This window comes from Jatropha curcas, chromosome 1 (assembly GCF_041381405.1).
Source record: "Jatropha curcas cultivar XTBG-Jc1 chromosome 1, XTBG_Jcur_1.0, whole genome shotgun sequence".
NCBI lineage: Eukaryota > Viridiplantae > Streptophyta > Magnoliopsida > Malpighiales > Euphorbiaceae > Jatropha > Jatropha curcas.
Genome location: NC_143151.1, coordinates 1,684,627 through 1,712,052, shown reverse-complemented (window position 1 = coordinate 1,712,052; position 27,426 = coordinate 1,684,627). Strand labels below are relative to the sequence as shown.

At 32.4% G+C, this 27,426-nt stretch overlaps 8 protein-coding genes across 14 annotated transcripts; 4 read left to right on the top strand and 4 right to left on the bottom strand.

Annotated features, from left to right (window-relative positions):
* The first annotated feature begins 191 nt into the window (after window positions 1-191).
* On the top strand, window positions 192-2,779 carry LOC149498755 (uncharacterized). 6 transcript variants are annotated; one of them, XM_089716367.1, is made up of 5 exons: window positions 192-438; window positions 604-677; window positions 793-861; window positions 1,595-2,132; window positions 2,310-2,779. In XM_089716367.1, the coding sequence occupies exons 4-5, from the start codon at window positions 1,602-1,604 to the stop codon at window positions 2,511-2,513; spliced, it is 735 nt and encodes a 244-aa protein (XP_089572493.1). In that variant the 5' UTR covers window positions 192-438; window positions 604-677; window positions 793-861; window positions 1,595-1,601; the 3' UTR covers window positions 2,514-2,779. The 6 variants fall into 6 exon arrangements, with proteins under 6 accessions (XP_089572493.1, XP_089572497.1, XP_089572485.1 ...); XM_089716371.1 differs by having other exon boundaries at window positions 793-880; XM_089716359.1 differs by lacking the exon at window positions 604-677.
* An 821-nt stretch (window positions 2,780-3,600) lies between these two features.
* LOC105628391 (uncharacterized) lies at window positions 3,601-5,355 on the bottom strand. The gene has a single exon (XM_012209785.4). It carries the CDS (start codon window positions 5,088-5,090, stop codon window positions 3,876-3,878), a length of 1,215 nt encoding a protein of 404 aa, XP_012065175.1. The 5' UTR covers window positions 5,091-5,355; the 3' UTR covers window positions 3,601-3,875.
* Window positions 5,356-6,806: 1,451 nt separating this feature from the next.
* On the top strand, window positions 6,807-9,486 carry LOC105628390 (protein neprosin). Its single transcript, XM_012209784.3, has 7 exons — window positions 6,807-6,990; window positions 7,106-7,192; window positions 7,864-8,049; window positions 8,220-8,378; window positions 8,464-8,508; window positions 8,598-8,750; window positions 8,933-9,486. The coding sequence occupies exons 1-7, from the start codon at window positions 6,847-6,849 to the stop codon at window positions 9,308-9,310; spliced, it is 1,152 nt and encodes a 383-aa protein (XP_012065174.3). The 5' UTR covers window positions 6,807-6,846; the 3' UTR covers window positions 9,311-9,486.
* A 376-nt stretch (window positions 9,487-9,862) lies between these two features.
* LOC105628389 (protein FAR-RED IMPAIRED RESPONSE 1) lies at window positions 9,863-13,201 on the top strand. 2 transcript variants are annotated; one of them, XM_020677062.3, is made up of 3 exons: window positions 9,863-10,067; window positions 11,387-12,006; window positions 12,628-13,201. In XM_020677062.3, exons 2-3 carry the CDS (start codon window positions 11,458-11,460, stop codon window positions 12,841-12,843), a joined length of 765 nt encoding a protein of 254 aa, XP_020532721.1. In that variant the 5' UTR covers window positions 9,863-10,067; window positions 11,387-11,457; the 3' UTR covers window positions 12,844-13,201. The 2 variants fall into 2 exon arrangements, with proteins under 2 accessions (XP_020532721.1, XP_012065173.1); XM_012209783.4 differs by having other exon boundaries at window positions 9,865-10,067; window positions 11,452-12,006.
* Window positions 13,202-14,497: 1,296 nt separating this feature from the next.
* Window positions 14,498-15,994, bottom strand: LOC105628388 (uncharacterized). Its single transcript, XM_012209782.3, has 2 exons — window positions 15,963-15,994; window positions 14,498-15,632 (listed from the first exon to the last, which is right to left on the bottom strand). The coding sequence occupies exons 1-2, from the start codon at window positions 15,992-15,994 to the stop codon at window positions 14,498-14,500; spliced, it is 1,167 nt and encodes a 388-aa protein (XP_012065172.2).
* A 166-nt stretch (window positions 15,995-16,160) lies between these two features.
* LOC105628387 (protein FAR1-RELATED SEQUENCE 5) lies at window positions 16,161-19,860 on the top strand. Its single transcript, XM_012209781.4, has 3 exons — window positions 16,161-16,434; window positions 17,584-18,285; window positions 19,048-19,860. The coding sequence occupies exons 2-3, from the start codon at window positions 17,719-17,721 to the stop codon at window positions 19,231-19,233; spliced, it is 753 nt and encodes a 250-aa protein (XP_012065171.1). The 5' UTR covers window positions 16,161-16,434; window positions 17,584-17,718; the 3' UTR covers window positions 19,234-19,860.
* A 1,179-nt stretch (window positions 19,861-21,039) lies between these two features.
* Window positions 21,040-22,342, bottom strand: LOC105628386 (calmodulin-like protein 3). The gene has a single exon (XM_012209780.4). It carries the CDS (start codon window positions 22,197-22,199, stop codon window positions 21,558-21,560), a length of 642 nt encoding a protein of 213 aa, XP_012065170.1. The 5' UTR covers window positions 22,200-22,342; the 3' UTR covers window positions 21,040-21,557.
* Window positions 22,343-24,917: 2,575 nt separating this feature from the next.
* Window positions 24,918-26,391, bottom strand: LOC119370964 (uncharacterized). Its single transcript, XM_089723202.1, has one exon. The coding sequence runs from the start codon at window positions 26,389-26,391 to the stop codon at window positions 25,183-25,185; it is 1,209 nt and encodes a 402-aa protein (XP_089579328.1). The 3' UTR covers window positions 24,918-25,182.
* Window positions 26,392-27,426: the final 1,035 nt, after the last annotated feature.

Sequence of the window (27,426 nt, the reverse complement as noted above, 5' to 3'; positions counted from 1 at the left end):
AAAAATACAAAAGTATATAAATACCATATATGATTGGGGGTATTCTACTAATATATGCATAATTGAAATTATCTTACTTAATGATAATATGGATATTTTTGAAATTGCAAAGACGGAAATGTATATTAAGACAAAACTTCAGGGATTGTTTTGTAATTAACCTCTATTAATATGTGTTCAAAGCCTTTCTTTCCAGTGGCACTGCAAGTCTGCAACAATACCTCTTTTGTGTTTTTTTCGGTTATTTTTGAACCAAAGAAAATGAAATAGAGGATTAGGATTTTGACTTTAGCTTCTTGTTTAACCTCAGATTGGGGTTTTGGCTTTTCCTATGTACTGTATTGAACAGTCGAATATGAGTTCGGAAAGTGAGAAATCTAATTAGAGGATCCTACTTTTTCCAAAATGCGGTTTCTTTGGTTGTGAAATCTTGCACTGGTAAGAAATTAGAGTTTCTATTCTTTTCCTTTTCTGTTCAAATTTTCTTGAATTTGTGTGGGTGGATATATGAATCTTGATTAGGAGATTGATGCTTATCTACTAATTCAACTTGTATTTGTATAAATTTATGTATAATAAACTGAATCTGTCTTTTTCTTTCAGCTTTCTACTATAATAATTGTTTGGGTTTTAGAAATTAGAATTGGATCTTGTCCTCTGATAGAGGCATCAGAAAGGTGAAAACTTTTCTTACTTTTAGTAGGTTGAAATAGGAAGTAGTAGAAGCGCACTTGCTTTTTATTTGGGATTTCTTCATTCTTTTTTAATAGCTTATTTGTATTTCTGCTGTAGGTTTTGATACTGTAAAGGTGATGCCATGGGCCTAAATTGGTATTTGCAATGCTGATGTACCTGGCAGAGGCAACAAGCTATCCTTCTAGTTCTGGAGATAATTTCATTTTATTTTAAGCTTGTTTTGCGTTTTTATTTTTTCTACATGGGGAATATGATGGGTAGAGTAGAGAATCTGTTTCATGATCAGATGGTTGCTTGCTATATTGGTTGCTAGAATTAAGAGCTAGTAGACACAGACAGCTTCTATCTAGACATATAGTAGATACTGGTTATAATATCAAAAAGAAACTATGTATTTGTTGTAACACTGAGATTTGGGAGTCTAAATCAACTCATTTATCCTTCATTTGAAAAAGATGATTTTCTAGACTGGCCTCCTTGCTAAATATTTTTCCCCAATCTTGATATTTTTTTGTTGTTAATTACATTTCTGTAAATTGAATAAGTAATCTGATGATACTACCTAGTTTCTTCTGAGTCCTTAGAACCATGGTGCTTGATTTCTCTCCAAAGAAATTCATACATCTTCCTGACACCTTTAATGAAACCCCAACATATAAACTTAACAGGCTTGATTAAAATTTCAAACATGAGATGTATGCAAAGTTAATTTGTATGGAATTATTGGCATGGTTAGGCATTAGTTAGAAGATTGAATAATATTCATCTCATCTGCGAGCAATTGGCATTTCATCCCTCTCTTACCTTTTTTGGCCTATATTTGATTTTATATATGCTTTTCTGCTTCCTTTTTTGAGGTTTTTGGCTCCATGCTTGACTCTACTCTTATTTTTGATAGGTTTGTGATGGCAAGCACTTCTGGCCAACAATTCCATTCAAATGGAAACTATAGGCGATGGTTAGACGAAACTTTTGATGGCCAGGAAACAACAGATGATGAGCTATCAGATAATCTGGACGGAAATGACAGCATAGTTCAGCCTTCTGTTCAAAGTTTTCCTGTAGCTTTGGAACCAGCGATTGGAATGGAGTTTGAGTCGGCGGAGAATGCTAGGGAATTCTATGAGATGTATGGAAGGCGTATGGGCTTTACCATACGAAACAATCGTACACGTCGGTCGCTTAAAGATAACTCAATAATTGGTCGAGAGTTTGTATGCTCAAAAGAGGGTTTTTGTGCAGGAAAATGTACAAAGAGAGAAAACAGAAATTTTTCAACACGATCTGCTACTAGAGAGGGATGCAATGCAATGTTAAGGATAGCTGCAAAAGATGGAGGAAAATGGGTCATTTATGGTTTCATAAAAGAACACAGCCATGAACTGAATCCTAGCAAAATACCACCTCGACGATCACATAGGATTGCATTCAACGAGGTGCACTTCCAGATTAGTTTTTCCATGGCATGGTTATCGGTTTTGTTCTTATTGTCTTAATAGAAAACAAATGCAAATAACTATTGCATTATGTGTTTAACTGTTCTTCAATTCGATTGGAAAAATTTTGTATTCCCTAAGAACCATGTATATTACATTGCTGGTCTCTGTTTGCAGGATGAGAAAGATCTGAAAATCAGGGAGCTATCCACAGAACTGCATCGCGAGAAAAAGAAATCAGCTGCTTATCAAGAGCAACTACAAATGGTGTTGAAATATGTCGAGGAGCATACACAACGGCTAGCATTAAAGATTGAATCAGTAGCTAATAAAGTAAGAGAGTTTGAGTTTGAAGAACTTGATGGTTCAGATTCTGAATAGAATGCAGTCAAAAAATCTTGTTTGCTTCATAGATCGGATAATCTAATTTTGAAGCTTTATATTTGCTAATGGTAACCCTTGTGCATAGTATTTTGGTTAAAGCTTGTGGGGACATCATGGAAAATTATTAATGGCATCCCAATATGTTGCAATTGAAAATGTAATTCTTGAATAGCAGAGACCTATAGTCTTCTATTGAGGACACAGTTTCTGGCTTTTGAAGTCTGTGATGACATAGAAGTTGAATTTCAACTCAAGAATTGCCATATCACTATAACCATTTACATAACTCTGTCATTTACTGAGCCTGAATAATCATAATTCTGGTTATAATTTGGGTTGTAATATTGTCATCACAATGCTTATAATAATAATAAATTCTAAACTTGAAATTATTTAATTTTACTATTGATGTAATTTAGATTGAACTTAGGTAGGAAATTAAGATATCATATAAAAATTGTTGTAACAAAATATTGTCTTCAATTTATATTTGACCCCTATAATTTGGTGAAAATTATAAGTTAGAATCTCCATTTCAAAAAATCAATTATACAGTTTTTTTTTTAAGAGAAAAAGTCAATTAAACAGTTCTTTATTTTGTTATCGTTCAAACTAAATGGTCTTGCTATTAAAGTTAGTTGATTTCTTTTTGTCATTAGTAAACTAAAAAAATTAAAAGAAGATACTTTTCATATCGAATTAAAAAAAAAAAAAAAAAAAAAACCAAATTTTATCTAACAATTTGATTTGAACACATGTATGTGTTATTATTTTCCATTAATTCTTATTTATAAATTAAGATCAGTGATACTTAGGATAAAAAAATTTCTCACAATTTGATTTGATAATGATATAAAAAAAAGAAAATCTGAAGTTTTGTTAATGATAAAATTGATATTACTTTACAATTTAACAAAAGATTAACAAAATAATTACTTAGTTGAAAGACAGCAAAGAAAAATAATCATTTAATAATATTTCAAAATAAAGCTCCAGAGTTGTGAAAATTTATTATTAGATTATAAAAACTAAATACTAATCTAAAATATTTTAGGTTAATTGTACATCTTTACCAACAGTAATATAAATTAATAAATTTCAATTAATTTTGCATAAAGTTAATTAGATGATAGAATTACAAACCTGCTAGCAGCAGTAAACTCAGTCTAACAGTAGGAAAGTTAATAAAAAGAAAACCAAAAGAAAAATGTCAAGATTCCTAACAACTTAACAAGAATCTTCTTGACATTTCCCAGTAGAAACAGGTCCCAAAACTTCTCTTGCTATACACCAAGCTTCATCAGTTCACCAATTCTTTGCTGTTTAAGCTATAAGAGAATGTATATGACAAATAACATGTTAGAGCCCCAAAACATTTTTAGGTTGAAAGCCTAGTTCTTGAGGACACATCCTACCTTCAAAGACATCCTGCAAATAAGGAATGTGCTCCCTGTGTTTGTCCATATACCTTTCTAAGAAGCATTTGTCAGTTACTACCATCACAGAAGAGAGACTGATATTCTTCTCCAATGCACCTTTCGACTTCAAAATTTTAATAACTAAACCCCTAGGAATTATTCTCTTCTTCAAACTGTAACTAAAATTGCAAGAAGTTCCAGCTATTTCTGAAGGCTTCATATCCATCACATTAACAAGAAAATCCATAATACCAATTATTTTCTTCTCCGAAAGGGTCATGCATTGAGGATATTTTTTGAAAACTGACAAGATCTCATATTTAGACCAACCACATCTTCTATAAACCTGAATCTTGCGCTGCCAATTTGATTCAGAGTAATTGATAATTGCATGAAGAGCAGGGATAAACTTCATTTCTGTAGGGTCGAACCCCATATCAATAAGCTCTTTGATCTTATCGCGGAACTTATCAGCTTTGTGGCACAGCAAACTAGGACGATGTACGAAGATCTGCTTGATTAAAGATTGTGGCATTCCAATTTGTCTCAAGAACAATAAATTAGGAGCACTAATCTTTTCAACATCCTGTACAAAAATTCTTGATTGATTACTCATAGCTTTAATGACCATGTCATCATCAAATAGCAAAGCACTCTCGAGGAATTTATAACCAGGAATAATTCGATTCCTTAAGCTATAGATTAATATTGATGGGTTTGAGGATATGAATCTTGTAAGGTTTGGGCCAGTGATTCCAACAGAAGAGAAAAACTTAAGCTTAGGAAAAATAGTTTTCTCAGAATCACACAAAAGAATCCGTGGTTGTAATTTAACAGATTTGGTTATTTGGGAACTGGAGAAACCGTGTTTCTCGAGAAGAGCAAGGACAGAATCTGCGGTTTCTAGGGTTACATTTTTCACTTGCTTTGAAGCAGAATTAGCAGCTTCCGGTGACAACCCACATGAATTTATTAGGTATGACACTGTAAAAGAGGTTTCTTTCAGTTGTTTCTGATTACTAACGCTTGATGACAAAGATCTGGTACTAATAACTGGTGTACATTCAAGAAACGGCAAAAGGGTACTTAAATCACAAAAATTTCTCAAAAGAGGAGATAGCAACTGTGGTGATTTAGTGTATAGTAAACTAATCATAACTGAATGTAATAAAATTAGCCAGAAAAAACAATGCAAGGAACAAACTTACAGACCAATTCTTAGCGTTCGCTTAATTTCGATCAAATGTTGTTTTCTAGGGTTTTTCAGTTTGTTTCTGCAAAAGCACCGAGTGCATAACACAGCTGGTTGATCTGAAGCACATCTTTCTGTTCTTTGTGTGCTTCTTCAGAATCTGAGGGATGAGAAAGCGATTTGGCTCTTGGGAACTTTTCAACTGTTGATGAAGATGAAAGGGACGCAGAATTTCATATTCAGCTCAGAAATCAAAATGGATTTGGGCCAGAAAATGACTCAAACCCAATTGCATTTGGATCACAGTAAGCCCAACTTAATACTATAAGAATTTATAATATTAAGATTTTCTATGAGTAAATATTCAAATTCCATTTTAGTAAGGATTTCAAGAAAGTGTTATAAAGCTCCAATGCTTAAAAAAAAGTAAGAAAAATTTTATTTAAATAATTATTGAATTTTTTATTTTTTAGTATTTAATAATTGAAAGAAAAATAATTTTCTTTTAGAAAAAGTTAAAAAAAAAAAATCTTGATGATATAATTGGATATTTGGAAATATCCTATTTGGGTATGATATTCAATCTCACATTTCCAAAAAGCACTATTTTAAATTTTTTAATCAAATTTACACAAAATAAGATCTAAAAAATTTGGACTAAATTGATCCTTCATTTTTTTTTAATATCCAATCAAATGCAAAAAGAAATATTTTTATCTAAATTGACTTTAAAATTTTTAATTTTAAACTAATCAAGTCTAAATTTATTTGACAACTTCAACTTTCTTATTTAAAAATCAACTATTAAATGAAAAATATAAAGTAAATATAAATAAAAAAAATTATAATTAGATTTATTATTTAATTTTTTCTAAATTCAAGGAATTGTTATCTCATCCCATATGGAAATATATTAATTCATATAGAAATATAGAAATATATTAATTTATATCTCATATTTGAAAATAATTTTCTCTTAATAATATTTCTAATTTGATTTCTTTGAAAAAATAAATTATATGCAGTAAATCCAATTAAAAGGATATGAGAGTATTATTTATGTAATTTCCAAACAACAAAAATTGGTAACGAAAATCAGCAAATCCACTTAAAAGAGTAAGCTAGTGCTTTATAGTGTATACATACTAATAATAGGCGATTAGGGTTCAATGAATCTTTTATATATATATATATATATATATATATATATATATATATATATAAACTACCGGTATTTGCTCCCTGATTGCTAAGGATTGATATCGGATTCGGACTTAGTCACAGTTAAAGCTCTTCGCCTTTTTTTGTAAATGTGTTTAGTGTGAATTGAACCTAAGTACTCTTCCATATGCCTAGCCTGCATTGTCAATAAAGTTACAACTCGTAGGTAAGGTTTAATGTATCTTTAATAGCATCCATTGAAAGAAAATGTATCTTTAATAGAAAAACCTTTAATAATGAAAATAAAGAAACCTTTAAAGACGTTAATTAATATTAGTTATTAATTATTAATTATTATTATATATTAAATATATATAAGATATATAAATTATATTATAGATTTTTAAAGGAAAAAAAATCCAAAAATGGAAACGAAAACATATATGGTATATTAGGGAGAATACTTTCTTCGATTCATTCCAAGGATTCCCAGTATTATAAATAATTGCCAGGTATAATGAAATTTGAAGACAGAATAATCAAATTTCACGTTTTTGCAATGGTTACTAAAAATCCTTGGAGCAATTTAAGCAGTTGGGTATTTTTCTTGATATGCAGCTTCTCTTACATGTTAAGCCCTGAGCTTGTCAATGGAAGAAACGTTTCAGATTTGATTAAACATAAGAAGGAACACATAATAGAGGTTTAGTACTTTTTTTTGTGATTAGAATAATTTATTTCTGAGCTTGAATTTAAAATTTTCCAATATATTGAAAGTGTCTTTTCTTCTCTTAATTTTTGAATTTCAATTGTTGCAGGTTGAGGATGGTGATATAATTGAATGTGTTGATATCTACAAACAACCTGCTTTTACTCATCCGCTTCTCAAATATCATAAAATACAGGTTTTCTATTTATTTGTATCAAATATACAATTGGTAATCGATAAATTGTTAGCTGAGATGGTAAGCGAAGTCAATTTATGTAGGTGTGAGAATATAAGTTCGACTTTCACAGCGAACGAGACAGAATTCTTTAAAAGACAACAAAAAATTTCAATATTTTATAGGATAATTCTTTAAAAAAAATTTTTATTAGGGGGTAGGGGCCACCTCTGGCCCTCCGGATCACTTTACTGGAACGGTAAAAAACTTTTACAGCCTGTTCGGATATTAAAAGAAGAAAAATTAATTTATTTACTCCTCTCTTGCCTACATAAATAGAATCCTTCAATTTTGGAGAGAAAAAAAATGGTGAAAAGTAAGAGTTTCTCCAATTTTTATGCAATTACCCAAATACCCTAACTTTTATTTTTATTTTTGGATTTAAATTAAATTGAGTACAAGATATGATTTTATTTTCTTTTTTCTCTTTTTTCTTTTTTGGTTAAATTTAGTTTGTATTTTGATATTTTTATTTTAATTTACATTGATTTTTGTTTACCCAGTTGCCTTTACTATTTTTATATTAATTAAATAATTACACAAATATAATTAAAGTATTAAGTTAAATTAGATTGATATTTTTTTTCTTTGGAAGACATGTTAGGTTAAACTTTTTCTTTTGCTTTGTACAGATGAGACCCAGTTCAAATCCTAGTGGAATCATAAGAAGAAACAATACTATCCCCTTTCAACATTGGAATATGAAAGGAAAGTGCCCTAAAGGAACAATTCCAATTGTAAGAACACAAGCATTTAACCATAAGAAAGCTAGTCCAATTCTTCCAAACACAAGCCTAGCCTTTACATCTTCTCATGAGGTACTTTGCACTAATTCCATAAGCTTTTTTTTTTTTTGAGTATTAAAAAAGGGGGATTCGAACCCGGATCTATCGCCGAGTCGTATATATACTTGCCACTAGACTATGTCTTGGTTTGCAAATTCCATAAGTATTTTATTTTATCTTTTCTCGTTGGTTATATTAATCAGTACGCCCAAGTTTCTGCCCGAGGTGGGGAATACTTTGGAGCACATGCAACATTTGGTCTGTGGAATCCAAGAACTAATGCTGGAGAATTTAGTATAGCTCAAGTTTGGCTTGTAGCAGGCCCAGAAGACGATATGAACACCATTGAGGCTGGCTGGCAGGTTTGATACTGAGACTATTTTATCATATAACATCGTTTGGATTGATGGAATGTGAAATCATGGAGTTGTGAAATTGTGATTTCAGGCTAAGGATGGTGAAAAAGAATCAAGGCTTTTTACATATTGGACGGTAATTTAGCAATTATTTCAGTTCTCTTAAATTTCTTATCTAATTTATTTGTTTGTAAAAATAACTTGTTATAATTATTTTTTCGTTAGAGAGACAATTATCAGCATACAGGTTGCTATAATCTTGAATGCCCTGGTTTTGTGCAAACCAGCCATAGATTTGGTGTTGGTTCTGCGATGAAACCAGTCTCCGTCTATGGTGACAAGGGCAAGCAATATGAAATAGACATAGATATACACAAGGTAATATATTTTTTCTCCATTCAACTTTTCCAATAGCATTTCAGTATAACTTTTATATTAATATTTACAGTTTAACGAAGCTGATAGCTACTAAAATAGCTGATTTTGCAGAGCATAATTAAAATGTTCGATCAACCTTCAGGCATTATATCTATATATGATATGTATTCAATTTGTTTCAGGACACGAAAAGTGGCAACTGGTGGTTGCAAGTGCAAGGTGAAAATATGGGATATTGGCCTTCCACGATATTTACAAGTCTAGCTAAAAGTTCAACATTGATAAACTGGGGAGGAGAGATTGTAAATTTAAGATCAAATGGCCACCATACAAATACTCAGATGGGAAGTGGGCATTTTCCTAATGAAGGTTTCAGTAAAGCTTGTCGAATTCGAAATCTTAGATATGTAGATGGTTTAGGTGTATCGAGAGATGCTGACGAGCTTATAACTTACGTAACAAATCCTTCTTGCTATGATCTGCATATTGAGAGCAAAAGGAATGATTTTGGAGTTAACTTGTATTTTGGAGGTCCTGGAAATTCACCACAATGTCCGTAGAACAATAGCTGTAGCAATTGTTGTAAAATTGCAAGGAAAATAATAAGGGAAAATGCTATATTTTCCCATTTGGAAAGCGGGTGGAAAATAAGAATCTGTTTTCATTTTTGAATACTTATTTTCAGATTGTATGGAAAATTAAATAAATTTCCGCGATTTTATTTTGTGTTTCGGTATTTTTGTACTTTTATTTTAATCTCCACGTAGGAATTCAGATCTTTCCGTCTTATATTATTATTGACAGTGTTTTCATTCTCGTATCATAATAAATGTTATAACAATGAAAATTTATAATTATTTGTTAATTTTAGATAAATAAAAGTAAATATTAAATAGAAAACAAATATCTTATTAACATATGATATGGAGTTACTTTTAATTAATTTTAAATGTAATGATTTATCCCTTAAAAAACAAAATCTAATGATTTATATTTAAATATTTTAAATTTAATGGTTAAAAATTTTCGGTAACAAAATTTTAAACAATAATATTTAACGGTACAAATAAAAAAAGAACGAAGAAAGCTTGATTTGACTTGGGCCTTGACCTTTCACTCTGGTAATTCACAGCCACATGCCCTCCAGCTCCACTGCTTCAGGCACGGATTAGCTTCGCTATTTTGTCTTAGTGAACTTTCCTCTTTCGACTCTCAAAGCCCAGTTCGCCATTTGCTTTTCCTAATCTGCAATCTAAGAGGTTCTCTGTTCAATTCCAAAGGCAACACCTTTTGTCATGCAATACTTTGCTTTCAGTGGTGCGTATCTCTCTCTCTCTCTCTATATATATATAAACCTTTACTGCGATTTTGGTTTTCATCTTCCTGGCTATTCTTTGATGAATATAAACTGCAAGTTCGTTTATTTGCGTGTTCTTTTCATTTCTAATTCTGTTCATAAATAGGTGCGATATACTAATTTTGTTCATGGATTGATAATCGTATTTTACCTTTGATGATTTACCAACATGCAAACTTGCAATTTTGAGTTCTTATTTTTATTTTTATTTTTTGAAATTTCGTAGGTAAGAGTTCAACCCATTTGCCCTCCAAGAAATTCACCTCCTTCACTTATATTGCTTTTTGAAGTTCTAGTTGGTTTTTGGTTACTGACTACCTCATGAGCAAGCTTGAAAACTTTTTCAGAAGTTCTTTTGTTTTTATGGGAAATTACATAAGTGCTCAGCCTGTTTGCCTCTTCAGAAAATTCACTTTGTTAACTTATATATGGTTTTTCAATTTCTAGTTGGAACTTTATCGTGCCTACTCATTTAGCAAGGCAGTTGCCTCCATGGCGGTTAACACTTCAAAATGAGGAAATTGTTTGCATAATATTGTTTTGAGGCTTTAAGAATGAAAAAAAGTTTAGATCCTGAGTTTGTTTTTCCCTATAAGTTTAATTTCCTTTCGTGGATGATTCCTTGTGTTTTCTCTATGGAGTTTTGTCAAAGATATTTGATGTTCCAGATGATGTGGCCAGATGTCATTCTCGCTGTAAACGCATGATGAACCTAGCATTATTATATTATCCACCTTAGTAGTCCTTGGATTGGACATCAGATTACATCATTGATCTTTATTTTTCTGAATCAATCTTGATAATGGGGCCTTTATAATTTCCATAACAAATGTATCTTTCTTCTTCTTTGGAAGTCGGATCTAACACTATCTTTCTGCTACACCCTTGTTTGGAAATGGTAAAATATCATTTATATTTTGGTTACATCACAGCATTGAAGGATTTAAAGGGGTATAAGCAAAATCTCTTGTTGATATACAAGCATGTTTGACATTACAACATCTTCATCCTATTAGTCAATTTGTCGTACAGCAAAAATTTTGCCTGTCTTGCACCATTCTGATGTGTGCTAATCAGAAAAACTTGAAACGTATAACTTGTTATGGTTTTCTTCCCTCTTTTTGGTTTATTTTTAGTCCTTTGTCTTCCATACAAAGTATGTTACTCTTACTTTATTAGTTGTGCCGTATTATCTTATAGTTACTTCTATCTTGGCATTTGTTCTTCAAGCATTGTGCAATGATGAGTTGATTATGAATTCTATCAAATTGTATTTTAGGTTCCTTTTTCTTGCCGAATTTTAATGTTAGTACACCAAGAATGATTTATCAACTTTTGTTTTAGAGTATAATGGATGACCAATCTGGCCATGGGTTCGATTCAGATGAAAGCGACCTAGAAATACAAGCTGAATCCTATGAATATGGGAGGATAGAAGATGACCTCCCTAATAACTTAGATTTCTGTGTAAGTGAAGAAGACAATGTATCAGAACAATATGTTGGACTAACTATAAATGCTGAAGGTTTAGAACCATATATAGGCATGGAGTTCAACACGAGGGACGAAGCCAGAGAATTTTATATTTCCTATGGCAGGTGTGCTGGTTTCACTGTACGTATACACCATAATCGTCGTTCTAGAGTTAACAATCAAGTTATTGGCCAAGATTTTGTTTGTTCAAAAGAAGGTTTTCGTGCCAAGAAATATGTATACAGAAAAGACAGAGTTCTTCCCCCACCACCAATCACCAGGGAGGGCTGTCAAGCAATGATAAGGCTAGCTCTGAGAGATGGGGTTAAATGGGTAGTAACCAAATTTGTTAAAGAACATACTCATAAACTAATGAGTCCCAGTAAAGTTCCATGGCGGGGTTCTGGAAAGCACTTAATTAGTGAGGTATGTTTGAGTTTTCTTTCTTCCCCATTGAAATGATAATTGAATGAACTTCTTAAAGCTTTCTTCCATATGCTTATCCTTCACACCAGAATGGGAAACATGATAGTTTGCTAGGCTATGTGTGCTGAAATCGCTAAACCTGATCATGCTGTAATAGCTGTTACACTTCAAGCCCGTAACACAAGATACCAAGCAACACAAATATGGTTACTAATCTTGAATAATCCTAAAAATTTCATTTCATAACCACATTCCAGTTGGAATTCCCCCTTCTTTTATACTTTGGAGATTCTTAGTGGGGAAAGAGGTGTCAGGATCTGAATTCCTTATCATGAGACAAATACTTGACCGCTGAGCTACTAATCCAATGACAGTTTGAATCAACTTTTGCCATCAAGAAACCAAGGACTTGGATTGGGAGCATTTCCCAAAGCATATCTTTTCTTAATGATATATGCTACCTGTGATGTGGAGTTCCAATTAGATTTTGGGTGCATTAAGAATCATGCATTGTTAATGTGTTAGATTAATTGGTTATTTATATTTTTCTGTTTTAGAATAGTATATCTGTAATCTATTATTAGAATGTTATGTAATGTACAAACGTTACCTATGTTGCAGGATGAGAAGGATAAGAGAATCCGTGAACTATCCCTTGAGTTGTACAACGAGAGACAAAAATGTAAACGAAGATGTGCTGCATATGAAGAACAATTAAATTTGATTCTAAAGGATTTGGAAAAGCACACAGAACATATTTCCAAGAAAGTTAATGATGTTGTGCAGAGCATAAGAGAAATTGAGGAGGAACAGTCTGATGACTCAGACAGTGGATGAAGTCAATAAAGAAGCATAAAGTGTCGTGTGATTTGGTCTGTTGTGAAAGATGAGCTGAGCCTAGCAAGATGTCTACTTTTGACGTAAATAAATGGTTTGGATTGGTACAATCATCAAGGTGGATAATTTCATGATCCCTGATGTCAAATATGTTTTTGCTGAGAAAATCAGGCTCTATAGTGCCTTGGATCTAGGAAGAATGTAACAAGTATTCATGGAGTTGGCCTGGTTTATTGTCGGATGTTAATTCTGTCTTCTGTCAGGTTTTATAATTATTTGTTTGTATCTCTAAGCTTAAAATTATGTTTCATTGTAAAATATATACCAATATAATGAATTGTTTTTAAATTTTCCTTTAGGAATGTGATTGTGTTTCATTATAGTGCACTATTCATTACCCTACATTTCTTTCTTAGCTGTAGTCATATATTTTTGTGGTGTTGGTCTCCGTTGAGATTAACTGATAAAGGAAAGATAAGGAAAGATAATGAGGAACTGCTTCTCTGTCAAGGCTCAGCTCTGACTTATTTGCACCACTAATAAAATATGACGCACTGTCAACAACAAATCAAGCGTAGTAATAGTTTAGTGGAGGTATTGCCACCGGTTTAGTTTGAATCTAAACCGAATTGAAATCGAATTGTAGTGTAAATAAACTAGAGACATCGGCTCAAAATTTTGAGCTGAAATTGACAGTTCAAGAGCCGGTTAAGATTCATGTGAATGTTAAATTTTGAACTTGAACTAGTCCGAAGCCGGCGGTTAACTTGCGGTTCCGGTCCGGTTAGAACAGAAATTTTTTTTTTTTATTTTTAAAATTATAATCACTTAGTCTATTTTATAAAATTTAGTACATAATTATATTGTTTAATACAAATGGGAGTTTAACATTTTTTCCTTTTAAGTAGTTTACTTAGTTCAAAATGACATTGTTTGAAGCATTTTTAAAACTTTTCTAATAATTTATTTAATTAATAACATTAGATAAAATAAAATGATAATTTATATTTGGTTATTTTGTAAAATTAATTAATTTTATTGCTTATATAAGTATCAACATTCTAAAAGTTATTTAAAATAAATTTACTAGTATTTTATTTTAAATTCACATTAAATTTTTTTAAATAAAGACGCATTATAATTGAATTTTTATTTTTTTCGAAAAATTAACACATGTATCGCTGGAAACTGGGATCGAAACAGCACCAGAACCGAAACCGCGCCGGAACCGGCAGTTTAAGGGTCGGTTCGGGGTCAATATTTTAAAAATCTTGAACCGGTGGTTCCATGAACCGAATCCGCGCCAAAACCGGCAGTTCAAGGGCCGGTTCCGGATCAATATTTTAAAAATCTTGAACCGCCGGTTCCATGAACCGAAACCGGTGGTTCAATGAACCAGCCGCTCCCAGTTTAGTGGCAGTAAACTCAATATGAAAGTTAATAAAAAGATTAAAAAAAAAATATCAATTTTCATTTACAAGACTTGAATACCAAACAGTTTAGCAGGAATCTTCCTGAAATTTTCACTGAAGTTCTAAGGATTCAGGACAAACTATACCACCAGATTATCAACAGTAGAAAAAAGTCTCAAAAATTCCCCTGCTATACATACATTAAGCTGTATAAGTTCACCAAATCTTTAGTAATAAACATGTTAGTGCCTATATTGAAAGCCTAGCTCTTGAGGACACATCCTACCTTCAAAGACATCCTGCAAATAAGTAATATGGTCCTTATGTTTGTCCACATACCTTTCTCTGAAGCATTTGTTAGTTAATACCAACGCAGAATGGAAATTGAAATTCTCCTCCAATACACCTTTCAACATCAAAATTTTAATAACTAAACCCCTAGGAATGATTCTCTTCTTCAAACTGTAAACAAGCATAAATGGATTTGCAGCTATTGCTGAAGGCTTCAAATCCATCACATTAACGAGAAAATCCATAGAAGCAACTATCTTCTTCTCTGAAAAAGTCATGCATCGAGGATTGTTTTTGAAAGCTGACATGATCTCATCTCTAGACCAACCACATCTACCATAAACCTCAATTCTATGTTGCCAATTTGATCTAGAGCATAGAATTGCAGCAAGAACATGGATAAACTTTGCTTTTGCTGGGCAGAACTCCATATTAATAAGCTCTTTGATCTTATCACAGAACTTGTCAGCTTTAAAGCATAGCAAATTAGCTTTATGCAGCAATAACTGCTGAATAACGGATTGTGGCATTCCAATTTGTCTCAAGACTAATAAATTAGGAGCACAAATCTTTTCCACATCACATAGAAGAATTCTTGATCTTGATGACTTGCCCATAGCTTTAATGATCATGTCATCATCAAATAGCAAAGCACTCTTGAGGAACTCATAAGCAGGAATAATCTGATTCCTTAAGCTCTGGCGTAATATTGATGGGTTTGAAGATATGAATTTTGCAAGGTTTGGCCCAGTGACCCCAACAGAAGAGAAAAACTTAAGCTTAGGAAAAATATTTTTCTCAGAATCATATAAAAGAATCCGTGGGTCTAATTCAACAGATTTGGTTATTTGGGAACTGGAGAAACCGTGTTTGTCGAGAAGAGCAAGGAAAGAGTCTGCAGTTTCTAGGGTTAAACATTGCACTTTCTTGGAAGCAGAATTAGCGGCTTCCGGTGACAACCCAAACGAATTTATGAGGTAGGACACTGTAAAAGAGGTTTCTTTCAGCTGTTTTTGATTACTAATTGTTGAATCGTTATCTGATGAGAAAGATCTGGTAATAATAACTGGTTTACATTGAAGAAACCTTAAATCACAAAAATGTGTCAAAAAGGATATAGCTTTTGTAGTTGTTTAGTGTATAGTAAAGCAAACATAACTGAAATTTAGGCAGAAAAAAAAATGCAAGGAACAAACTTATAACACTAATTCTTAGCGTTGGCTGAATTTCGATCAAGTGTCGTCTTCTCGGGTTTTGCTGCTCCTCCTGAGAAGGGCATGGCTCTGGGGAACTTCGTTTGCTGCCGGTGAAGATGATTCAACTAACAATAGATGGGTTTGGGCCAGAGAATAAGCCCAATTACAATTTATTGGCAATAATGAGCCCAACTACCTACATGTGTAAAACAGATTTTACATGAACCAACAACAATTTTTCCCAGCTTCCATATATTACATATAAAAGAAATTGTTTTTTTTTTTTATTTTTACGAAAATAATTTATAATATAATGGAAAGATAAAAATAAATAGAAATAATAAAAATTCATTGGCTTTAAACATGTAACCTATGAGATCAAAAGCAAGAAATGGTTTTTATAATTAGATAATTTAGTGCACTAATTTGATGAGAGTGTACAAATTAAGTAATGCTCGTGTGTCGTTCGTATGTGCTAAGTAAGTAAATATTGACCGTTTGATTAAATGTCAGGCTCCAGATCCCCTATCTGATCCCCATTCTCTAGTCTTCATCTCCATTTCAGGAAACAATCAGTCCATAGTATCCTACTCCGACTGAAACCAACGCCACAAGCGCATTGAAACAATTTTAGCTGCTGAAAAACTTAAGAACGAAAAAGCTGATATCAAGGCTCATCTCAGCCACATTGTGTAAGCTTAATTTCTGTTTCTCTATTTAGCTGATTGTGGCAATTATTATAGAGGCATGGTTATTTCAATTTTCAAGCTGTGAAGATATTGGGAGATTTTATATAACTAATTGGTGAAATGGGTTTTTGTTGGATTAATGGAAATGTGAACTAAATGAAGTTGTTGGTACAGTTTCTTTTCTTTGTTTGGTTGCCTATAAAATAAGGGCTCAAGTGGGAAATTGGGTTATTGTTATATGATTTTTTGACCTTTTTATTTTTTCAAGAAAAATTGATCAATTTAGTTGATTGTAGGTATCAGCTAAATTAATTTGTGGATTGATTCATATGGTGTTGTTATTGCGGAATCTTTAATTTGTGGAGAAGGTTTCTTTTTCTGGGCAACCAAACAAGTGTTTGTAGGTAGTTTGGCTCTGCAAAAGATATTTATCTAAAAGCCCTTTAAAAGGGAAAACTTTCTTGGTTTTTGCTTTTGTTTTAAATATTGGGCTTATATTGAGTAGAATAAAAGAAAAAAAAAATATTTTTATTAATTCATAAAAGGGTGGTTGAGGGAAATGAAATATGGGATAACAAATAGTACTAGATCTCAGTGAATTATAATGCATTTTTTTTCATCGTGTTTTTTTCAGCTGAAAAATGAATCTCTTACCTCAACTCCTTGGGCACTGGCTGCTACTTCCTAATTTTCAATGAATTCAAACCATAGATTTTAAATTTGTATGTGCGTCTGTGTGTGTTTGTGTGTGTGTGTACATTTCTTGAATTTTTATCATCCAATGGAGTTTAGTTGAATAGCTGAAAATATTTTCCACTTACCTTAGATTTTGTTTTGAGAGGATAAGGTGGAGGGAATTCCTACATTGGGTCAACTAGAACCGGCAGAAGGAACATGTTCTCCTTTTTAATTAGCTATGTTTTTTTTTTGCTTTTGTATGTTTAACATATGGGGAATGAATAGCAACATTATCCAATTGCAGTTGTTTTATTAATTACATTGCTTTTTGATGTATTGAGATATAAACAACATGATGGAATGAGGTTGATTTTATATCCAATGAAAGATGAAAATATATTGTGTCAAAATACTTTGAAGTTCCTGCTCATATAGCTGCAATTCACTTGTTATTCTTTTGTATCTATTTGACAGCCAGAATGCATGATGTGCTGTTGTAGCTACAGAGGTTTTGTTGCTTTGCCTAGTACTTGTAACCATTGCCTATGACAAGAACTGTACCAATTCCATTCGGGTCATTGGATAGAATTTTCCCTTTGGAGGGACATTATGGCTAGCACAGTTGATAGACATGATTGTCTAGATAGTGATGAAATCTCAGATGATGGAACTCTTGAAGTTGGTGAAGAATGTGAAGACGTAGAAGATGGGCTGTTGCCAAACTGCAATTCGCATAATGTTGTTAATAATACAATGATTTTGACTGAACCATCAATAGAAAATTTAAGTGCAAACAGTTTGGATTTGGAACCATCTACTGGGATGACTTTTCCGTCATTAGATGATGCAAGGGATTTCTATTATGACTACGCCAAGCAGATAGGTTTCACCATACGAACCAATCGGATCAGGCATTCACTAAAGAACATGGAAGTTATAGGACGTGACTTTGTTTGTTCTAGAGAAGGTTTTCGTGCTGCAAAGCATGCACTGAGAAAAGATAGAGTTCTTCCTCCTCGGCCTATTACTAGGGAAGGATGCAAAGCCATGATAAGGTTGGCGGCAAGAGATGGTGGAAAATGGGTAGTTACCAAATTTGTCCGAGAGCACAACCACAAGTTAATGACTCATTGTAAAATTCCTGGAGAATTGCCAACCATAAATATACTCAATGAGGTATAGCTCAGATAGCAGTCAGATAAATGCTTTTATCTTACTGTATTTATAATTAGGATACAATCACAGTATAGTCTCAGAGTTTCAATTCACATTAAAAGCCATGGATATGTTTGGGACTTAACCTGTATTTGATTCCCCGATATCCAGATTTATGTTCTTGAACCTAACACCATTACCCTCTTCTTAGGTAACTCATCTCGTCTGAAACCTTGTGTTCTGGAGCTAATAATGAACCCTAAATCATATCTGGATATGAAAAACTGTTCTCTGCAATTTATAAGGAGCTTATCAACATTTTGTCAGCAAGTTATTCATAACTAGCCAAGGATTATATATTATAAAACTTGAGTCCCATGCCTCTTGCAATTTTTGTGGTTATCATAGTTCATAAACTAGATCCCTAAAATGTTAACAACTATATTTTGCCATAGTACGCTTGTGTCTCATCCATTTACATTTTAGTGCTGTCAAGCTTGTAATCTGCTGAATTCCAGGAATGCATGATAAAAAAAAAAATGTTCAAGTCATATCATGTGAGAAACCTATCCACAATGCATGTGTAAGATCATCAGTTCACGCTTGCATTTTGGCTGTAGAAACTTTTTGCCTGTGATCTTGTGATAATGGAGAAACAACTACTAATATATTATATCAATTTTCCTGTTTTCCTATTCATTTTCATTTTATTAATGCTTCTAACCAAACTTCCAAGTCTTTTATCATCATTCTTCAACTCTAAGTTGTCCTATATGATTGCAGGAGGAGAAGGATAAGAAAATCAAGGATTTATATGATGAGCTGCAGCATGAAAGACAACGATCTGCAGTGATTCAACAAGAGCTACACATGATTCTTAAAGATCTTCAAGAACATGCTGACTTTATGTCTACTAGAGTTCAAGACATAATTAACAGCTTGAAAGAAATCGAACTTGGCAATCTATAGTTCGGAATGCAACTTTTAATCGGATAGAATATTCATGCCAAATTAGAGCTGGGCAAACTCACCACTCTGGATTTGCTTTGAGGTTGAGCATGTATCTCATTGGCCTGATACGACCTGCGAATCTGTTGATATATTTCCATACTAATCTGAGTGGACAAAGATGACCGCGGCATGTTACTTGAATTTTAGTAGCAAGCTATTCTCTAATCTAACTGCTCAACTGGGTCTAAGGTAGACAAATGCCTTCTCTCTACCCCTTTTATTTTTCTTTGTTTTCTTTTTTGCTTTTATTTCACTGAAGTTGCCCTCTGTTTGCAGTTACATTTTTTTGGTCCATAGTGAGATTGTAATCGTTTTAGTGCTCCAGCTTCTTCTTGGAGCTTATGTTGCTTCTTCACCTCATTGCAGGAGGATAAGCCTGTGTTTTTATGTTTATTGGAATTAAATATTTCAAAATGCAGATTACATAGAAGGATTAGCTTATTCTGATGGGAAACAAATCAATATCTTTAGACTCTACTATATGTAGAGAATGTATATATAGTCATTCTTCATTCAGTTGAACAGCTTTTCAAATAATCTCCAACTGCTAAATTAAACAATTAATAATTAAGTGATTTATCATCATCTTATAGTTGTTCAAAATCAATTGATTACAGGTACCTGTATGACTTGGTGGTGCTCTCAATAGAGGTACCCAAGTTATTTTGTTTCACATTTCAATTGCTTAGTTTATATTTCTTCAAGCATTTTTTAATTATCTTCATGTGCTGTTCATATATACACACACATTACAGTATTTTAATGGCATAGTTATAAATTAGAGTTTGAATAGCCATACCATGATACATTTTTCATTTTTCATTTTATATTTCCTTAGTGTTTGAATATATTTCAACCAATAAAATATAAGTTGGTTTATTTTTCATTTTTCATTTTTCATTTTATTGATCAAAATTTGAACTTTTGATGAAATTATAGAGTTTTTTTAGTTTCATCATGAATAATTCACCTCTAACTTAACTGGTAGGGAGGAATATTAATATATAATACCTCCTTATTGCAATTAGAAAATATATATATATATATATTCTAAGTAAGAAGTCAAAACATGGCAATTGAAAAATGTCAAACACCCACATGGACTTGCTTGAAATAGGGTAATCTCAAGCTGTCATAGACTTGAAGACAACAAGCCAGCTTGCTATCCAGCATTATTCCATTCTTGCTAAGTTATGTTTGGTTAGAGGGAAAATTGGGAAGATGGGCAGAGGGAAGAGATAAGGAGAAGGATTTGCTTTCCTTGGTTGATTTGGTGGGAAGCAATCAAAGGAAATAAAATCACACGAGGAAAGATGTCTTCTTCTCTTTCCTTGGAGTTTGGAGAAAATTATTTAGGTAAGAAAGACATATAAAGTGATTAATTATACTTTTGGCAATCATTTATAGTCAAATATTTATCTTGAAAAACCTATAAAGTGATTGAATATTTATCTTGAAATCTATGGATATATAAGGTTAAAGAGTTACATTGAAACTTCTCGTTCAAAAAATTTCTAGCTAAATGCATAGATTTTTCCCTTTAAAGTGTATATGATTTGCCTTGTAACACCTTCAAATTTATCAGGGTACCTATACTTTTAGATTTCAATAATAATCATGTCTTTTGCAGAACAAAATGTAAAGCAAAGTCATGATTGAACTATAGATTTTCTTTTTCTTTTGATTCATTTTCTAAGCATCAATATAAAGAATAAAAAAATCACAAAACATGAAAAAAAACAAGTAAAAGATAGAAAAGAAATATAAGGTAGAAAGAAAAAAAAAAGAATTGAGGAGATTATCATAATTAGAAACAGTAGGTAGCCCACCAAGCCAATCCTACAACATTCGAACTAAAAACAACAAAAACACACCCTCAAAACTAGTCAATACAGATAGTCTCTTTGTGACTACCAAAAATATTTATATTGTTTCAATCCTCCCAAATTTGCCCCAACCTGCCTTCTTTCAATTTTTCTGTTCCCCAATCTAGGGATCAATAGCAATGATGATTTGGCATTACCTGATGTATAAAAAATGTCAATGATCCAACCGCTTCCGCTTATCAACGATGACAAATGGCGAAATCGAGTCCGTCCCATCGACTTCCTTTCGGTAGCAAAAATATTTACAGAATGGAGAAATTTATTGTCTAGGCCGAGTACATGAACATCCACAATCACACCCATTATGTGAGTGTAGTATATGAACAAATCGGCCGGGTTTAGGAAAGTTTTTCCCTTTCTGTGAATTCAGTTTCAAGCTAAATTAATTGAAATTAATCAACTCAAAGCACTAAAACCACCACCTTTCATCATTTGCTTAAACTCCATAAAATTAACCATTCCATCACCATCAACATCAACCCTCATTATCATCCTTTTACAATCCTCTACTGCCTTCCCTTGCTTAAGCCCAAGAGAAGCCAAAACAGATCTTAATTCATCAACAGTAATATACCCATCTCCATTTCTATCAAACACATTAAAAGCCTCTCTCATATCCTCCTCCTCATCTCTCTCATCCATAATAGACTGATACAGAACACCAAACTCTTCAATGTCTACACACCCATCGCCATTAACGTCGATGTTATCGATCATTTGAGTTAATTCCGAATCCGGAATAAAAATACCCAAATTCTCTAACGAATCACTTAATTCCTTTCTTGTGATTCTTCCATCGCCATTTCTGTCGAACATTTGGAAGACACGGCGGAGTTCAGTGGTGTCCATTCTTTTATGGACAACAGAGGAAGAGGAGGAGGAGGAGGTGTTGGAGGAGGAGGAGGGAGGTTTTTTGTTGGGAGGGAAATTGGCTTGGTGGGGTAACCAAGAAGAAGGTAGGAGAAACCTAAGCTTCTTGGGTAGCAAATAGACAAGAAGGGAATGAAGAAGATGATAAAGAAGGAAAATTTTTAGCATTTGAGAGGTAAGAAAGAATTGTGCGGTGGGTGTTGTTTTGTTTGGCCGTTAGAGAAGATTTTGGAGGCTAATTTTGGGGTTGTGTTCTTTTACAATGCAAGATTATATAGAGAGAGGAAGTCAGGTAGTTAAAGTAGTTATATGTTGGATCAAGATTGTAAGAAAAGAAAAGAAAAGAAAAGAAAAATAATAAAGAAAAAGTTTAGTTTAGGTGTCACTTTAAAGCTGGCCTGGCCTTGTTTGTTTGGACTTTGCACTTCATTTACGCGTATTGTGAGATTGAATTAATCAATTAATTAATTAATTATTAGTATTAGTATCATTTGTTAACCAATAATTTTTTTCAAAGACGCGTTTGCCATAATTGTTGTTTGGTCTTTTAGGTATTAATTTAGTAGAAAGTTGTTTAATTGTTGTTGAATTATTAATTTGTTCACCAAAATAAATAAATTCACCGAGTGCATTACGACACCGTTGAATTTTATATTAAATGATGTTAGAGTATAATGTAATTCATCCCGTGAAATGAGATGAGATAATAGGAATCTCTTTTAGGTATTGAGTTTAAATTCTGAAGCGTGAAGTCCTTTTAAACACTTGAGAGAAAATAATTTACCCTATTTATAGGCTTGCCTGGTGTAAATTTAAAATAATAAAACAAGTGAATATCAAATATAGAATGGTTAGTTATTCTAATAAAAAAATTAAAAAAAATAATTCTAATAAAAAGTGTGTAATATATATGCTTCTGTGTTTTTTTAAATAAAGAAAAAAGAAATAAAATTATCTTATATTTTTTAAAAAAATAGAATGAAAGCTAAATATAATTTTTTGTAAATCATTTATAATAAACTTTAAATTTTTATTATCATTTGTACGAAGTCTACTTAGTTCCCATAAGGAATGACGGGCACGTACCAAGTAGAGACCACATTTTTCCTTTATTAAATGTAAAAAGTCGTTGAGAAATATGACCGTTGATAACGGATCTGAGATAAATTAAAGACGTTGGGGATTGCAATGCGCCAAGAAAAAGGCAAAGAAGATGATATTAATCGTCGGCCACTGTGTCAACGGCTATTATGTTGTCGCGTTCGCGTGATTGGTGGAATCGTGACACGTGGCAATCGTTAGATAACACTGCCAGCTGACTCACTTTCGGTCGCGGATTTTTTGGTTGGGTGTTTGCTTCACTCACTTAGCTGCTTGTAAGGTTGCCGTTAGTAGATTCTGTAGTTTTTTTCTATTTATCGAAATATAAAAAAAAAAAAAAAAAAAAAGAGAGAGTAGAATAATAATAATTTAAAATTTTGTTGACAGTCATACCCTCGAATTTAGGAAAGTCTTACTGTTGAATTTATTATGTTTGAATAACCGTAGAAGAGGTTGCATTAGAAATAGAAATGGGTAGTATAGCTAGCTGTCAAAAGACCTAATCATTTTAGGTTTAGGGCATAGTTGTTGCCCTAAAGTTTTGGTTGTGGGGTAAGGGACAACGCGTTTGGACAGCTACTAGTCCTAACACATCCCATTATTATCTTCATATGGTGCAATCATACCCTACATTGCAATTCCATTTGTGGATTAAGGAAAAATTAATTATGCGAAGATTAAAACATTATTAACGATTATTTATTATCCTAATTATTAAAAAATAAAAATATAAAGACATTAGTTTTGTTATTTTAATGAATTATTTAATTTAGTTTTTGGTTTTTATTAATAAATGGAAGAAGTTTCAAATTCAGATGAAGAACAAAAAGGATGATATTAATTTAATTATGTGATTCATAAGCTTGTATTTTTTAGTGTTTTGAGATCTGAAAATTTCTCACAATGAGTGAGGAGTAAGAAAAATGTTTACTTGTTTAGTTGACTTCATCAGCTTCGACTTGGTAGTAGATCATTTTCTTTTTTTTCTTTTTTTTTTTTTTTTATCAAATGGTTCGAGGACTGGTTAATGAAAACCGAATTAACTCTAATCGGATACACATAGTACACCTGTAGTTACTAGAACGTTTTGTGAAAATAAAATTGATTAAAAAAAATTATCGAGAGAATAAAAAAAAAAAAAATTTAAAGTAACTAACCATTTTAAGGTTTTAAAGTTTGAATTTTGTATGTTGTTAGAGTTATATCTTAGCGTTTAGAGTTTGAAACTGTTTCATAAAACGTACGAAACACTATCTTCTTAAACATTTAGTATTTTATATTTGTTTTTTTATGACATCTATACATGTAACTTGTCTTTATCTTGTTTTCCCCTTTTATACCCTTTTAACCCGCTAACAATTAACTACTAGTGAAACAACCGACAACTATTAAAGCAAATACTAACTGACAACTATTAAAGCAACTATTAACAGATGCTAGAACAACTAAATTACCGAACAGACCCTAATGGTGTAATTAATTCCTAATTTTCATTATAGAATATACTTATCAGAAAATTAAAAATAGTTGCATTGTAATTGTAACAAGTCATAAATTTCAAGTATTGTTTGGCATAAATTATGTTTTTTTAGTAACATTTAAAAGTAAAATTTGGTGCACTAATAAGGTGGGCTTTGTGTTGTAAATTATTATTCAGAACATGTAATTAGTGAATAAGAGTAGAAAATAAATAAACTAGCAATTTGCAACTTGTGAATATATATATATATATATATATATATATATATATATATATATTGTTAATCAAATAGAATTAAGACAGGGTTGACCAAGCAACTAAGATGCTCCATAGATAAGAGACAAGTAATGTTAAAATTAAGAAAATCAATTAGAGATAGGAAACACATTTTGTCTCTTTCTATTTATATTTATCCATTTTGTCCTCTTGAAGCCTCTCTCTCTGTCTTCACATGTTAATTAGCTGGCCAGCTCCTCTCACTCACTGGCCCCCTTTTTTTTTTTTTTTTTGAGAACATGAATTTTTAATCCTTCTGATGAGTGGAGAAAAGAATTAGTAGGATAATAGATGTTAGTGCCCATATTGAATGCCTAGCTCTTGAGGACACATCCTACCTTCAAGGACATCCTGCAAATAAGGAATATGCTCCTTGTGTTTCTCCACATACCTTTCTAAGAAGCATTTGTCAGTTAATCCCACCGCACTATAGAAACTGATATTCTTCTCCAATGCACCTTTCAAAATTTTAATAACTAAACCCCTGGGAATGATTCTTTTTTTCAAACTGTAATGAAGAAAGTAAGGACATGCAGCAATTTCTGAAGGCTTCATATCCATCACATTAACAAGAAAATCCATACAACCAATTATCTTCTTCTCTGAAAAAGTCATGATTTCAGGAGCCTTTTTGAAAGCAAACATTACGTCAGCTTCAGACCAACCACATCTTCCATAAGCCTCAATTTTGTGTTCCCAATTTGATTCAGAGAATTGGAGCATTGAAGAAAGAGCATGGGCAAACGTTGTTTTCGTAGGGCAGAACCCCATATCAATAAGCTCTTTGATCTTATCGTGGAACTTCTCAGCTTTATGGCACAGCAACTTAGGATGATGTATCAAGATATGCTGGATTACAGATTGCGGCATTCCAATTTCTCTCAAGACCAATAAATTAGGAGCACTAGTCTTTTCCACATGACATAGAAGAAACCTCGATTGTGATCTCAAAGATCTAATGACCATGTCATCATCAAATAGCAAAGCACTCTTGAGGAACTCATAAGCAGGAATAATCTGATTCCTTAAGCTAGTGATTAATAACGCTGGTAGTGAAGATATTAATTTTGCAAGGTTTGGACCAGTTATCCCAACAGAAGAGAAAAAATTAAGCTTAGGTAAAAAGGTTTTCTCAGGATCAGCTAAAAGAAGCTGTGGACGTGACTTAATAATTTTTGTTATTTGGAAATTGCAGAAACCATGTTTGTTCAGAAAAGCGAGGACACAGTCCGGCCTTTCTGGGTTTACAAATTGCACTCTTTTGGAGATAGAATTAGCGGCTTCCGGCGATAACCCACATGAATTCATGAGGTATGAAATTGTAAACGAGGTTTGTTTCAGTTGTTTTTGATTACTAATTTTTGTATTGTCAACTGATGAAAAAGATCTGGTAATAATAACCGGTGAAGATTGAAGAAACGGCAAATGGGTTCTTAAATCACAAAAATGTGTTAAAAGAGGAGAGAGCAATTGGGGTGATTTACTGTAATATAAAGCAAACATACTCAAATGTATGGAAATTAGCCAGAAAAACAATGGAGGGAACGAACTTACAAGACTAATTCTTAGAGTTGGCGGCTGTGCAGTTTGTTTCTCCCAAAAGCGCCGACTGTGTCGTTGCCGGCTGGAGGATGTTTGTTTTAAAAGGAGCACGTCTTTCTGTATATTGGGTGCTGCTGATGGAGAAGGGGCTTCAGATTTTATTTGAGTTTGGGCCAGAGAATGAGTCTAACCAAGACAGAAACCCAATTATATTTCATTCACGATGAGGAGCCCAACATTTCTCATGCACTGTTATTTGAAAGGAAAAAGATAATATCATGTTCAAATTTAAAATTTTAAAATATTAATATACGGCATAAACACTTATATACCTATATAAAAGCTGAAAGAAATAGAGAATTTCTGTTGTTTGGGTATGTGCAAAAAGAGCGTGGAAAATTATATTACCGAACAACTAAACTTTTTAAATAGTTTTTAGCATTTTGATTATTTTTTATATAGTACTTGATAACATAGCTTATGAACTAATAGTTACTTAAATAGCTAAACACTGTCAAAACACCTAATTTTATCTAACAGATCCGAAACCTGAAATATAAAAGCTTCCTCTAAAGCTGTTACGGTTGTTACGTTACTCATGCAACTAGAAGGAGTGGTAATTGGCTGTGATACCAATCAATTGGTTTTGGGAGAATCACTGGTCCACAACTCAAAAACTAGCTATCCAAGTTGGGAAGTTCAAGTTCATGTAACTCCTATATTAAAAACTTAAAACTATTAATGTGGAATCTAAGTCAATTGCCATAACTTATCATGGAATTGGGGTAGTAGAAATTGGCTTAAGGTCACAAGTTTCAATCAGTTTGATTAGGGTTAGTTCAGGAAGCTTAATCAAACATATCTTCAAAGCTCCTGCAGATTTTAATCAAACATAGCTTTAAAGCTCCTGCAGATTTAATCAAACATTAAGCAGTAAATTTGTAAGCTTTACATGTTCATGACGATACTTGACTCAGACTCAAGGCCTAGCTCGAC